The 15,313-nt window shown below is 39.6% G+C and overlaps 1 protein-coding gene across 2 annotated transcripts in view; it reads left to right on the forward strand.

The window, feature by feature from the left end:
- STAG1 (stromal antigen 1) overlaps positions 1–15,313 on the forward strand; it is a 154,151-nt gene that overhangs the window by 41,568 nt on the left and 97,270 nt on the right. Inside the window, exons 3-4 of one of the 2 annotated variants that reach the window (XM_030954533.1) lie at positions 4,417–4,519; positions 13,672–13,851. In XM_030954533.1, coding sequence (XP_030810393.1) covers positions 4,417–4,519; positions 13,672–13,851 — 283 coding nt within the window. The remainder of the gene's footprint in view (positions 1–4,416; positions 4,520–13,671; positions 13,852–15,313) is intronic. The other variant, XM_030954534.1, reaches the window with a different exon arrangement.

Here is a 15,313-nt window from a genome sequence, read left to right on the forward strand (position 1 = left end):
TTAAACAAACAATCCAAAAGCCAATTTGATTTGTTAATATATGTTGCTTAGGACCATATCATATATTCCCTCCCAAATTCTTCTTTGTTGAGGGAACATGAAAGGAGAATCTGTAACCTTTCTAGATTCATAGATTCATAGAAGTGGCTTCAGAACACAATGAAGACAGGATTTCACTTCTTGGTGTTTCAGATGTTTGGAGAAAGCATCTGGTGTATTCGATCTGTGTGATGGACAGGTATGAATCTTCTCTCAATGGCATGACTCATGTTTGCTCCTTAGTTTTTGAAGATCAGCCATGAGAACTGATTCATCCATGATTCATGAGCCTGTGCATTTAGCCATTTTTCTTCATGAATGCTTTTTTCACAAGGCTGAATCTGGTGATAGCAATTACTGGATTTATCTCTGCCAGAATGTTGAGCCCCTCAGCAACAGCTATAAAAGCTTATAGAAGTGTTTTGGTTCCTTTTTTTTACAAAACCTTACACATAAGCACAGGTTTTTGCTGTGGTATGCTTTTAAAGGGACATGGTATATAAATGCTATAGCTAGGACTTTGTGAAATAGTAGAAGAAAGGTAAATTCATTTTAGTTTGTGTTACAGAGATGTGAAATTTACTGTGTTAATGGAAACATGTTTCTCAGAAGCATGATGTGGTAAAAGGCTGTCCAGTAATCTGGTAATTCTTCAGTAGCATGGATAGCTTCAAGGGTTAGTAATTATAACTCTGGAATAATGTCTGGAGTTTTTAGAAGGGATCCTGGAGTTGGTGCCACTTTCCTAGGATGCTGTAGTTACCACAGAGACCAGAAAGACCAGCAGAGTATACCTGAGCCCTGAAAAGGGGGTATCACTTGTCTCCTTTGCTCTGCTCACCCCAGTCTTGTAGGTCCCACCCACCTCTGTCAAATTCTCTCAGGTCCCTGTCATTTCAAAGGAGTCTTAGGAGAGGAAAGGTTTCGCTGTAGGCGCTTCCACCTCTCCTTAGATGAGGCAGGTTTCCTTAGGCCCAGATTATCTTCCCTCACAACAGCTTCAGGAAGGATAAATTATGACTAAGCCAAGGTTCCCCCTCAGGTACCACACACACGTGGAACGAGGATAGGATAATTCTGGTCTATTAAGATGTGGATAATTGCCACCAGATAAATTACTTCTTAGCAGTTCTGTGACATGTGTAGGGAATGAGGGAGATGGATGCTGGCCAGCTGCTTCTCTCACTGAGTGTTACAAACTGACAGGACTGCAGGCAGTTAGGAAATGCTGTACTGCTGCTCTGAGTGCAGAAATAAGAGGAAAAGGGATATGTGTGTATACCCAGAGCAGCTACAAGGCTGGGACAGAGGCAAGAGGCACTACCTCCCAAACTGAAAGGGCTCACAGCCACCTTGGAAGGACCTTTGTGTGCAGGAGTTGGATGATTCAAACAGAATTCCTTGCTGCTTGAAATGATGTTTATTTTAATATGAAACCAGCTAAAGACTGGAGGTTGTCCTTGATCTTGTCTCCCTACTCCAAATAATGTGAGGATTGAAGGGAACCTAGGTTTTGATGTTTTCCCCTTGCTCCTTACATACATTCTTGCTGGAAAAAAGTCTCCTTTCTTCCTCACATGTTGTTAGGGTGAGAGTTACTTTGTTTAATTTGAAACATTTATATTCAAGCTGCTTGTCTTGATCACCTTATCATCAATGGAGAGAAAACAAAATTTATAAGACTTAAACTGTCTGACCAGTTTTGGACACTGATCTTAGTGTGAGATATTTTGTACATTGAGATTTTCTTCATTGCATATGTCTCTAATTTAGATTAGATGCCTCTCATCCTTAGTACTAATTTACTAAGCTTTTCCCAAAAAGGGAAATGGCCAAAGGAGCTTCCAGCAAATCAGAGGAGTTTTACCAGAAGAATATTAAGAGAATCAGGTTTAAGGCAACAGTCTATTTAAGGCAAAGAATAGAAGGTGGTTAATAACTTAACTGTTCCTTCCATATGCAGTGTTAGGAAAGATTTGAAATTTCCAGAGCTAAATAGGCAGATTTATCTGGAGGTTTTGCTAAGCTGGACTAAGGCTGTAAATTGGCAGAAAGTTGAATTCTCTGTGGAGTTAGATGCATGTGAAGTAGTAGTAGAGTTTAATTTATTTATATAGCTCTGGTGTTTCAAGGGAAAGTTTTGAGGTGTTTGTCTAGGAGGATTGCTGAATCTGTTTTTAATAGAGAGCAATCTTTATCCTGATGATCCTAGGGGTGCAGGTTTATAGGTTAGCAAAGCACAGTGTTTCCCCAGGAACGGGGGTATTGTTTAGATAGACACACCATGCCTGGAAGTTTTCCAGTAAGGATCTGAGCAAACCAGAGAGAAAAGCTTTAGGGTTTTTTTTTTTTTATAGAGAGAGCAATAGAGAATGGTTTAAATTTCTCTCCAGCAACAGAATGCAGCAAATATTTTTATGGGGTTCCTTACTTCTGTATTCAAAATCTATTGAAATTGCCATTGTGAGCCAGTGTGCATTTTTGTCAAAGTGACTCGCGGTGTGATGAGGTATTTGAGTAAAGACCGGATACATCCATCTACATAAGCATGTTTTCAGCTGAATTTGCTGCATTGCTTTCCTCTGCTGTGCCCTAATCTACCAAACAATTTTAAACTCTCTTTGCAGTATCTTTTATTTGATTTTAGACTTTTTACATTTTTGGGTGTTTTTCCAAATACATAGCTTGATGTTAAGTTTTTCAAGTTTTGTATTTTATGAAGTGCAAAAGCTACTTTTTAATTGTATCACAACAAAGCTGCATTTTTAATATTTTGTAGAGGTACTGCATTACAAGTGTGTAATTTGTGAACTCAAATGCACTTGAATAGTGGTTTCACATCTAGGGTGCCTGATTTTCTGGGGTGTATAGAGTGTTTAGAGATAATCCACTGAAGTTACTTTCAGTAAAAGAGATTCATAGATGTTTTTCTGCATTCTGGCTTTTGTAAAAGATTCTGTGGACCCCTTGGTGGTTTTGTGCTTACAAATAGGAAAAGGTTGGAAAACAATGTCTTAATATTAGAAATTCATCATAGTTCCACAGAATTATTTGAGTGAGAGCAGACCTAGAGAATACAGTAATTTCAGTAAAGAGGAGTATGAGAACATTCCCAGTTCTGATACAGTAATATCTTTCTGCATTATTAAATAGCTTTCTTGAGTGATACAACAAATTTGTGGAAGTATTCCTGGTCTATAAGGCAAAATACAAAATAACCCTCAAACAAGGTGGAAGATCTGTGTAGATCTTTGCTTGCTGGAGCTTCTCAGTTTCTCTAGAGCAGATCACTTATGCTGCTGTTGATGTTTGAGACTCTATAAAATATAGAATAGGTCTGGTTTTCACCTTCTCTTTGTACAAGTAACACAGCAAGTGAACTCTTTTCACTTCAAGGAAATGATTTTGGATTTAAAGAAGTCTATGATTATAACTACACTTGACCCATCCTTGATTAATCTAGGACATTTTTAGTTGTAAATGAAAATTTGTAGAGATCTGGTGCACTGGTGGTCTTGCACAGTAGAAATAAAACCCAGGTATGATTTTGCATGTGAGCTGCTCTTGGGCAAGGTCTAATGCTTCAAAAGATCAATTACAATCTGAGTTTGCTCAAGCAGCCATGTGTGTTTAGAAGGCAGAGAAGTACCTGTGCCTCTGGCTGGCAGGGGTGGTGAACATTAGGGGAGATTTTTTTTCTTATTATGATCTTAAATCTGAAATGGCAACAAATGACAAATTTTTGTTTGAGCTTTTCTGCTAACAGGAATGTCAAAGCTTTTCCATTGTACAAGTGAAAATATTTTTCTAATTGCAAAAATTATAAATGTCTTCAGATCAAAGGGAGGTTTTGGGTTTGGGCCTCACAGTCAGCATGAATCCTCTTTATTAATAGCTGCCGAAGCCCCTTGTCTTGGGGTCTGACTGAGAGCTGTGTGGAACCTTGTGTAACACTGCTGATGATGACACAGCTGGATTGGACTCCACATTGCTCTTGGGGCCTTGAGAACAGCTCAGAAGCAGCTACAAAGAGTAAAAGGAAGTTCTTGGTAGTGAATACATTGTGGGATTGATGAATTGAGCATGTGCTGGTTAATATAGCCAGTTTTGAAGTGTAACGTGTTTTCAAATAAAATTAATTTAAAGAATTCCAGTCAATAAAATGGCATTGCAGCTGATGAAAATGGAAGGCCTTTTGCCAGGGCTAACAGTGCTCGTTTCCTTGGTTTGCAGAATAAATGGGGAAAGCCTTTTAATGCTCACTTTTTTTGTTGTTTATTTGTTTTCTGGCTCAGGACTAAGTATTTAACTGGTCAGTTACAGACTACTAGCTGATTTCAGATTATTTTAATTTATGTAATGTTTTTCCCCCCCTAGGGATTCTACAAATGAAACTACTGCACATTCAGATGCTGGCAGTGAGCTTGAAGAAGCAGAAGTCAAAGGAAAAAGAAAAAGGGGCCGTCCTGGCAGGCCTCCAGTATGTCTAATTTATTTTGGTTTTGTTATGCATCTATTTAATTTATTTTTGTTTAGTTATGCATCTATTTATAATTGACTGTAGACTCTTTTTCATCTGATCATCTTGTGGTCACATAAATAGGCTTTTAATGAGTCCTATGTCAGACTTTATGAAGACTTGTAGTATGAAATATTTATCAAATTGATGTGCAAACAATGATTGAAGTCTTTAAAAAAGGACATAAAAATGATGTCATAATAGCTATTATTTTTCTTTAGCTGTTTTAATGAACAATACAGTTTTGTTATTATTGTCATTACAACATTCTTCCAGATATGAGAATAGCCTCAGTAAGTACAACCACTGTCTTCTTGAAAGTGTAATGGACTTCAAGTGACAAATTACGTTTGAGCCATCCTTTTATTACTGATAATCTCTTAATGTGAGTGGAAGAATTGCAGCATGATATTTACTAGATTACTGAGAAAATCTACTAACAACTTTAAGTCACGTGGCTGACATACACTGCATTCTGTTTGTAGACTGGAAGCTTCAACGTATCCCCTGGCATAGTGCAGAGGTGATATGGTTGTCTTTGTCTCTGCTGGCCTATCAGCAGGAACATAGAGAAATAGTTCTCTATTACCTGGGGTATTAGGGAGGCTTTCTCTTTTATTTTCATCTATTTTATAAAATAGACAATTTATTGGAAAATAATGGGAAAATTCTGTGTGTCACGTTGTCCTTCATCTTGGTTCTTGAAGATGATCAGTGTAGTTCCCTTGGCTGTATCACTTGAAGTACCCAGTGTGGAGTAAGACTTGGTGGGAACTTGTGTGTTTGTTGTTAATGAGTTTGATTCACCTCTTAGTGTTGCTTTGTGAATAAACTCACAACATGAATGTGCCATATATCTATATAGCACTAGTAGATGGGGATGATTTTTTATTTTTTAACCCTTAGGGCTTTGATCCTCAGGCTTGTCTCAAACCATGGGCTTGGTGAGAATGTAAGAATGGACAGATCCATGTGTTATTCTCAGGCATGCCTGCCAAGCTGGAGCAAATTCCTCTTTCCTGTTGGTTTTCAATTTGCATCACAGTCTCTGGACTTATTCAAGGTGCCAACGTTTTAAATCTGGTCTTTTCTGGGCACGCTTTCTTCCTTTTTGAAAGCTTTCAAACACTTTCCTATGACGCATATGTTCTTCATCAGATCAATAGATTTGCTCATGAACATGAAGCTCCTTCAGAGCAAGACTTACAGAAGTGCTTAAAGAGAACAGCTTATCTGTTTACACAGCTTATAACTAAAGGATAAAATGAAAAATTATCTTATAAATATTTAATTAGCAAATCTATGGGGTTTTGTAACTCTAATAAAAAAAAAGCAGGCTGGTGCAACCTGATTGCTAACCCAGAATGTTGTCACAATATACGAATTCAAGTTATAGCAACACCAGGGAGAGCACATACTCACTGGAAGGGAAAGGTGAATGTTACAAAAAGCATTTCTCATTCCTCTGCTTGATTTTATTAGTAGCTCCTGTGGGAACATTTGCTGAAGCACTCTGCTGGTCCTGCTATCAGGTTTCTAGGGGAGGAATTGTTCATTTTGCTTAGAACAACTCCAGGCTCATTAGATGTGATTGTCAAGTGATGAACATGCAGAGGAAGCATTGCTTCAGTCACAAAGTGATGGGCTGTGAGCTGACTGCTGCTGCTAAGGAGCAAGACTTGAGGGTTATCAGGGGGAATTCTGTGGAAGCTTTATCTTAATGCTTAAGAGGAGTCAAGAAACCCCAAATCCAGTCTTAAAACTTGGAGGAAGAAAATAGAGGATGAAACAAATACATTGTCCTTTATAAAACTGTAGTTTGTCAAAATTTGGAAGAATTTGCTCAGTTCTTTCTCTTTCCCTTTTGACTTCCACCCCAAAATCTCAGGAAAGCATAATTAGGACTGGAAGAGTTTCAGAGAGGAAAACCCTTATGGTTGTTTATGGAATGGGACTCAGCAGATCTCATTGCAGCCTCCTAGTCAGAGTGGGTCAGCTTCGGGATCAGACCACACTGCTCATGGCTTTTCCAGTTGGATTTTGAAAACTACCAAGGCTGGAGACTGCACAGCCTCTCCTAGGTGCCTATTCCATTTTACTTCATGATAAATTTCTCCCTTCGTTCTTCTTAAAAAAAAAAAGACCCAAAAGCAAAAAGCCGTTCTAATGACTAGAAGATAGATGCAAAAACCTTGAAAAGGCTAATCTAGGCAATTGAATTTACCAGCATTATTTGATGTTCAAAGCCAGGGACTTGATAATTGTATTGCTTTATCAAACCATGTTGCCAGCCCATCACTTCCCTCAGGCGAGTTGCCTGGTTCTTACAGGAGGTGCAGCTCTGACATTTTCCCCCCCAACTCTTCACTACCGTGGTTTTTGTTTCCTTCACAGGTACCACCTACCTGTACTGTCAGATGTGAAACAAATTAAAAGGTTTAGTTAAGTTCAGAAATGTTTTTTTAACTTAGATTAGATTTAGTTTAGATGATTTTAATTTCTGTTATAGATCCGAAGAATGGTAGCCCAAAGGCTCTTCTGATTTCTGTGCCTGGGATTTTTTTCTAACTTAAAAATGATGATCTAATAAGATTTAATCTCTTCCTGCAAATGCTGATTTGCTTATGTCCTTAGGCCATCACAGCTAGAGTGGCACATCTGCCATAAACAGACTGACCTCTTGGAAAGGGACTTTACTTTGTGCTGCATGATCCTATTACAGAGCTGCATAGAATATATTCCATTAAATATATGTATGTATTTTAAGCAGGTTTCTGCTGAGTGTCACAGAATGGACTTGACCTTTTATCAGAAAGATACACTACTAGAGGAGGACTTTCCAGATTGTTTTCCAAAGAAGGACAATCTCTGCAGATTTGAGACCTTTGTAAGAAGATGGTGCTCATTTGAAAGACTGCCTTTTGTAGTAAATAGCTGTTCAGTTCATAGAGAACGGTAATGCTTTGGGGGTACCTTCACTTTCTAAAACACTTGGAACTTGTTAATCTTTAAGCTCTCCTTTCAATCCAAGTCATTCCATTCTAAAACACTGCATTTCAAGTAGCCCCCTCACTTCTATACACTGTTCTAATGAATACTTGACAGAGTAAGCTAGACAGTCAATTTACAAGTAGATGATGTGCATTGGTCTTGCAGAATAGCTCTCAGAATCTAACCTGACTCCTGAACTCCCTGGCCCTCGCTGTGAGTTGAGCAGGGCCTGCACCATGTCCTGCTCCAGTGGCTGGGGCTGCCTGTTGACCACGTGCTCTTCTAAGCACTGAGTCTGGTAGAGATGCCCATGGAGTGCCTAGCCAAGAGCTGAGCCTGTCCAGCCAGTGGGGTATTGTGGTACACCTGTTTGTGATGCTGTATGTGAGGACATTGTCTGGGTATGTACTTAATGAATTCTGGGAATAGAATTTAATAAATTCTGTTTAAGGAGTGACTTCTAAGAGTACTCTCCTTGAAGTTCCTGAGTGATACTTCCCTCTCTGTCTGCTGCATTATTGAAATACGTGGGTATGGATGTGCTCTCCTGTTCTGCACAGGGGATTTGAAAGCCCAAGGGCTCATGATGCAGTGTGGCATTCACATCAGTGAGCTCAGACTCTGATCAGTTATTTACCCATACTTTTTTGTCTCCTCTTTTGGATCAACATTCTGTTCAGCATTGTTGGCATGCTTTATTTTAAACTACCTGGCCTCACCTTCCCAGGAGCTCAGAATAGCTTGGTTTAAACCTCAGCTGCTGGAGGTTGAGGCAGTGAGAGAGATCCCTGGCTGTGTTTCAGATTTGAAGCAGGAGTAGACAGATTTAATCTCTAATTCAGAGGACAGGGAGAAAAGTCAGTTTGTCTGTTCCAGAGGTGGCAATTTGGGGATCTCTGCTGGTTTCTCTCTCATCCCATACGCAGAGCCACAATGTATCTTTCTCCACTTAAAGCAAGATGAAATAAGGCACTTCTGATGCTTTTGTGCCAAGCAAAGCCTGTACAATTTTGCTTTCAGGTCCTTTTGTAGTTTTTGGTATGGAGGAGACAGACCACAATGCCTTATCTTTGCATTCATATGGGGAATTTTAACTTTGCAGCAGATTCCTGGCCTTATTTAATCTTGCAGTATAGATGTTAGATACAGCAGGGGATTGAGTTTTGCTTCTAGTTCCAAGTCATACGTGTCCTGATTAATAACAGGGAGGAATCCTCTTAGAAGAATTTCTTTTCATACAGTGGAGGTTTGTGGTTGGTGTGATTTACATCAGTGTCCTGTTTCAGCTTGCCTGCCTGATGATTTAGGTCTGTCCCTTACAACTGAAGGGAGTCTGTTGTTCAGTAGAAATGCAGTGCATCTATAGCATCTTTGTGAAGACTTTTCTATCCTGTTACCTGTAGCATTAGATGTTTTCCTTTTAAGCTTTTGATTGGATGGTTCTTGTATTTTCTACAATCTATTCTATTCTTCATTTTTCTGTGGAAATATTCTTTTTTTGGAAGTAAATGCCTCAGCTAGAAGAATTGAAATTATTCAAGCATTTACAGCATACTCTCTTGATTCTTTAAGATGACTTTGAGAGCTCTTGATAGATTTTTAAATCAGGGTGAAAAATTGCACCACCACTCCCAACACTACCTCTACTTTTTTTGTCCTAAACTGCAAGTGCTGCAGCTGAAGCAGCTCTGGGTGCACTGGGTGTTAGGGGACCTGCACCTGTCTTTATTTGTAGGATGAAACTTTTCACAGGGAGCACCTTGTTGGTTTCTACAACCAAAACAGTCCACAGGACTGTGGGAATCCAAGAACCTTCTCCCGAGATAACCATGAAGATGGTATGAAATGTGTCATAGTGGTTTTTTAATCTGGATTAACTCATGAAGACCTCAGGCATTACCATTCTTCCACTTAACACAAGCTTATAACACAGGGCTTCTTGAGGGGCTGGTGCCTTGGAGAGACAAGTTTGTCAGTCTTACTCAAGTGGAGGTTAAAAAGTTTCTCCTACCTTCCCAGGGAAGTGGGGTATTCATTCCTCTAAATGACTCAGTGTGAATGCACATACAGGTGATTGTTTTCAGGTGGTGTGTTAGGAGGAGTTACTGACCTTAAGACTTTCACTGCCTTTATTTCTTCATGAAGAGCATCACATCAGCATGGGGAAAGTTAATGGGAAATGTCAAGCCACTTTTACTTTTTTTTTGGTAGTGTGTGAATCAATTTTCACTGTACTACTTGATTTTACAAATGTGGGTCACTGTGTTCTTCACAGTAATTTTAAAGACATGAAAGGAAAAGTATTGTGTAGCTAAATTGTTGCAAAATCCTGAACTGCTGTCATTGTAGTTTAATTGCAGTCAAGGTGAGTATTTTGTTTCCTGTTTGCATTCATTTAAGTCTTAAAGCAACAGGTGAGGTATGTGACAGTCAATATGGCCATTTTTGGTTGTTGCTTCTGTGGCATATTCTGGAACTTCTGAATTTCCTAATGCTGGTGTATATGAACCCTCAGCTTTTGTTGTCACACATTTGAAAAGTCATCAGTAATTTCTGTTTTCATTTGGCACCTCAGTCCATTTTGACAGCACACCAGCCTAGCTATCCTGGGTTTTGGAGTGAAATCACAAATGCAACTGCTGCAGCCTCTCAGCTCCAGGCAGTACTTTTTGTGGTGTATGATTAAAAAGCCTCAAGCATTTTTACTGTGTCATGCTGCTTTATCCCTCCCTTTGGCAGTCCTAATTCACCCACTTCAGGGGGAACTTTCTGGTTCAAAGCTGTAAAATGGTGTGCAATAATCACAATTTTTGCTCTTGTTAGGACTCAGAGGTTCTGTTTTTCCTGTGTCTTGATGAGCATTTGTTGGATTCATGGGAGCAGACCTGCTGCAAATTCGCTCTGATCTTATGAAACATCTCATTTTACAGCTGTCAGTCTGACAGGTTTACCTGGGCCACACTCATTCTTGAGCAGGGCTGTTTCTGTGTGGAAGCTCTTCATGCTGTTAGAGAAAAGGTTTCTTTGTGTTTTGCAGAAGGATCACCCTTTCCTGTGAGTGCATGTGTCTCTTTCCTGGGATGCACAGTTACCTGTGCCTGGCATTCTCAAAGCCAAACATAATTTTTAGATTTGTAGCTTTTGCAACTCCACTTCCACACTTCCAAGAGCACGCTGCCTTTGGAGATATGCCACAGATGCTGTGTATCATGAGTGAGTCTTCTCTGTGTTTCTGCAGATGTACCAGTCCTGGTCCTGCCTTTTCCTTCACTTGCTCTGGTGGTGGTGGTGGGGGATGTCTCCATCCTGGAATACAATCATAGAATACCAGGTTGGAAGGGACCTCACAGATCATTTGGTTCAACCTTGTCTGGCAAAAACACAATCTAGAAAAGATGCCCTAGCAGCCTGTCCAGCTGAATCTGAAGTGTCCAATGTTGAGGAATCTCCAAATTCCCTGGGGAGATTGTTCCAGTGGCTGATTGGTCCCTTTGAAGTAGGATTTCCTACTGAACTTTGTGCTCAGAGGCAGGAACCCGTAGGAAGCTCAAGCCTGTCAACATGGCCTGTGAAGTTTCTTGCTGTAAATTCAGAGACATTATGTGCAAATAATGTTTGACAACTGCATTGTAATATTGTGTGTTAATGACTAAGGGACTGCCATGTGCTTTGTGCTTGCAAAACTTCAGAGCACAAGGCAGTTGCTGGAGGACCTATATATGACTTTGTTTTATCTTCACACTCTGGAGTGAGATTGAACTTGGGCTTCCTGCCAGATGCCTGCTGGGTGGAAGTTCTGAGGAGTGGATGCCCTTTCACTAGTGCTTTTCCACATGAAGACGATGTTAAACCTTGCCTAGTTCAAAGTTCACATTTTGGTTTTTCTTCAGTCTTGAGTAGATCATCTTGTCTACTAGTTTTGTCTCTAGAGGCAGGATTCAATACAGATCCTGCATCTGGATTTTGCTACCCCAGCTTGGATACACAATGGCTTTTGTTAGATGCAAGATTTTTCTCCACTCTGAGAGATGTTCTCATTGTTAAAAGAAGATCTACACCAGACAGAAATTTTGTTCAAGTAGACTCAGTAATATATCTGGTGCTAATTCAGGGCCAGGATATTGAGGTATTTACTTGGATCTGAAGAACCTGGCTTTACCCAGTAGTTTGTCAGAAGTACATGTGTCAGTAATTTCAGTACCTCTTCTGAGGGCTCGGTGGTGATCTCACCCTTCCAGTTCAGACTGGGAGCCTTGGTCAGAGCACCTTCCTTTTCCCAGGATACCTGACAAAGGGAATTTAAACTGGGCATTTACGTGCCTAGGGATTACAGATTTGGAGCCTGTGTCTGTAGTACTCATGCTCAGGTACTCAAACATGTGGCTTTTCTCATTGCTTTCATTAACAAGGTAGCTTTGGATATGTGCATTTTGCATCCATCTCTTACTTCTTTTCCCTTTATTCTTGCAGCATTTAATGCCTCTCTTTCAATTACATGTTGAGAAAAACTGAGTGTAGAGAGGGCTTGCATCAGTTTCTGTGGAGGGCATCAGTTTGCATTCAAGCTTTCATTTAGCAATCCTTGTAGCTAGGTAAAGTGTTTACTGTCTCCCAGATGGAATAAGTGTATGGATTATATCTCTCAAAAGGGTCAATTTACTTCTAATTCTTTCCCATTTTAATAAATAGTGATCACATGTCTCTTTCAAGCTCGGTAGAACTTAAACGTTTCATATGTTGATAATAGTCTTACTGTTACAAGCAGCTTTGCACATATTTAAAAATTCATTGAGGGAGATACTCTTGATCCTAAGTGCAAATATTATCCAAAAAACTTCACAGAGATTGTACCATTATTTTAAGCTTTCCAGCTTGCACTTCTATGCAAGTCCCTAATTGAATATTTGCAAGAGGCAGTTGCACTCTACCTTGCCCTTTGCTTCAGCCCTCTGGCCCCACCTCTTTTAAAGCAGTGATCCCTTTTAAAGCATGGGGAAAGCTGGACTTGCAGGGCTCTCTTCTACAGGCTCTCTGCCAGAAATTAGATCCCTTTCTCCTGCAGTAAAATTCTCAATGTGTCTGCACTGCAATATGCAACTGAAAATATTGACTTTGTGTTCTTTACTAAAAGCATTACTAGAAACTCAGCTGACAATATACTTGGGTAAACGGTGCCGTGAGGATATTGTCCAAAATTTAGTCTTTGAGTTGCTTGTGTGTTGTTTTCTTTAACATAATTCCTCACAATAGCTTCATTGTTCTGTGGAAAACAGCAGATTTTGCTTTTGTTTGCCTCACAGTAGGGAGAAAGAATAGAATATGGAAGTAAGAAATCTGATGTTATTTTCCCCAGATTTTTTTTCTGTCTGTTTCACAAGTGACTTAAATTCAGAGCAAACTGTTCAGTAGGTGAGTCTTGACAGGTGGTGTCTATACCACCTGATTAAAACCTTGAAGAACAGAGAGAAAAAATTACATTAAGTAATTTAGTCTCAAAGAGAAAATGTTATAACTCACAAAATTTTGAAGCAAGAGGCTGTTATGGTGATCTGCTAAATCTGGCTGTACCAATTTGGTGATTTGAGTTAAAGAGCTGACTGTGTACACAGTTTCTTATAAAAGTTGTATGAAAATGAAAATACAGAAAATGAATGTTAATCTGGCAAATGTATTTTTAATAACTTACTGTCTTAGAAAGATCATTAGTTAAGATCACCAGTTATTCTCAATGTCTGTGTAAGACTCATACAGGGTCTGACATCAATAGGTGCTCCAGCACTGGGACTTCACCACTGACTTGGGGTGACCACTGCTACCCTTGGCATGGCAGTGGCTTTTAAATAGTCCCTCAACAACTACTGATAAATAAAATTATATGTACCTGACTGGATAAAGTCCTGAGCAACCTGGTTTATTTTCCTAGCTGACCCTGCTTGGAGCAGGAGGTCAGGCTGGAGACCTCTGGAGATGCCTTCCAGCCTGGCTCATCCTGTGATCTTTCTTTGTATCAATGTGTGTGAGGGTGTAGCCACGTAGTGTTTATGGATTATAAAGATAAGGTGGGTGTAAAAAGAAACACTGGGTGATTTCAGATGTAGCTATAATAAACTTTCCCTCTGCTGGTTTTCTTTGCCCAGTCTGCCACGAAGAAACCCCGGAAGTCCCCAGCGGACAAGGGGCGTCCCGACGCTGGAGCTCGGGGAGCGAGTCGTGGGAGAGCCAACGGCCACCCGCAGCAGAATGGAGAAGGGGACCCTGTCACCTTGTTCGAGGTGGTTAAGCTGGGAAAGAGTGCTATGCAGGTAAAATGTCTACTTGTGTTCCTCCTTACAATTCAGTGTATCCTGACTGGAGTCCAGTCTAAGCTATACTTTTGTAAACAGTAGTATTTTCTCATGACTGCATTGGTCCAACAGACTGTGTAGGATAAAGTACAGGACTGAGTGGGTTCTGATTTAGGGCTGTCATGTATCCTGCTGAAGAACAAGAGACCTGGCAGGGTCATGTGTTTAAAATTTTCCATTCTTTTGTTCATTACTCTGAAGTTAAAAATACATATTGATATTAAGCAGTTCATTAAAGTATGTCCTGTAGCAAGCTTTATATGGGCAAAAAGTGTATGAAAATAATGATAAATCCAGGCCTTTTTTGTTCACTTGTTTTGTCAAGAATACCTGCTCACATAAGCAGTTTGGAGTGCTTTGCACTGGAACTTGCATTCCTGCTGTCCCCATCAGGACAGCAGGTGAAGGAAAAACTATTTGCCTAGACTTCCACTGAGTCTGAGGGAAAATATTTGCACATCCTGAAGGCAAATTTTTATTTATTGTAAAATAAATTAGATTGTCCTAGTTGCCTCTAGAAATGTTTCTTACCCTCTTATGTTTTGATCAGTTCAGAGGCCTTTACAGGATGTGTGGGGCCAGGTGAGTTTCACCTCAAGACCCAGCTCAGAGGATTGGTTTTGAGAGTGTCGTGTGGTTTTTGTAAGCTGCTGTGCTGCAGCTCTTGGTTTTGAAATGCAAAGGAGAAACAATGGGCCCAAAATACTCTTCAGCCCCTGCAGTCCAAAGCCAGCAGTCACTCCTGCTCTCATGGATTATTTAAGCAAACCTCCTTTACTCTGCATTTCAACAACGCAGGACTTAGGCAGTATCAGTTAGTTTGTTTTGATGCTGACTAACAAGAGAAAAGTACAAATTAGGAAAATTGGGTCCTAAGTCCCATTCAAAATATTACTTTATCGAAAAACCTAAGCTTCTTTTAAGTCTCACAGAAATCAAATATTGCAAATGAGTGAAAGTTGTTGAAAATTTTCTGTCTCAAACCTGTGGAAAATATGAGATTTAGTTTTAAAGAAGTAATACACAGGAAGGAAATGAGAATTTTTGTTCTTCATAGTTTCTGTGTTTACACTTATTCAGGATTGACCCTTCTTATCTAGTAGGTGAAGACAGAACAAATTTACTTGTAACAAAGCTATGGATCCCTTATGCCTTTTTTTCCTACAACAGAGCTTCCAACTTTGTTTGGTTTTCAGCACTTTTTCAAATTTTGTTTTTGGCAGGAATTGAGGAAACATCTGGAGTCTATTTTCTGGTTTTACTGTGGTACAGAACATACAATATACTTTATGTAGTATAGTTGACTTAGAGTTATTGATATTTGCAGAAGCCAAATAGAAAGGAATGAGCAACTGCTTTGATATTTGATGACTCTGTGTGTATGTGGAATTAACTTTGATACATTTTATCTATTTCAAAA

Source organism: Camarhynchus parvulus, chromosome 9 (genome assembly GCF_901933205.1).
Source record: "Camarhynchus parvulus chromosome 9, STF_HiC, whole genome shotgun sequence".
Taxonomy (NCBI): Eukaryota; Metazoa; Chordata; class Aves; order Passeriformes; family Thraupidae; genus Camarhynchus; species Camarhynchus parvulus.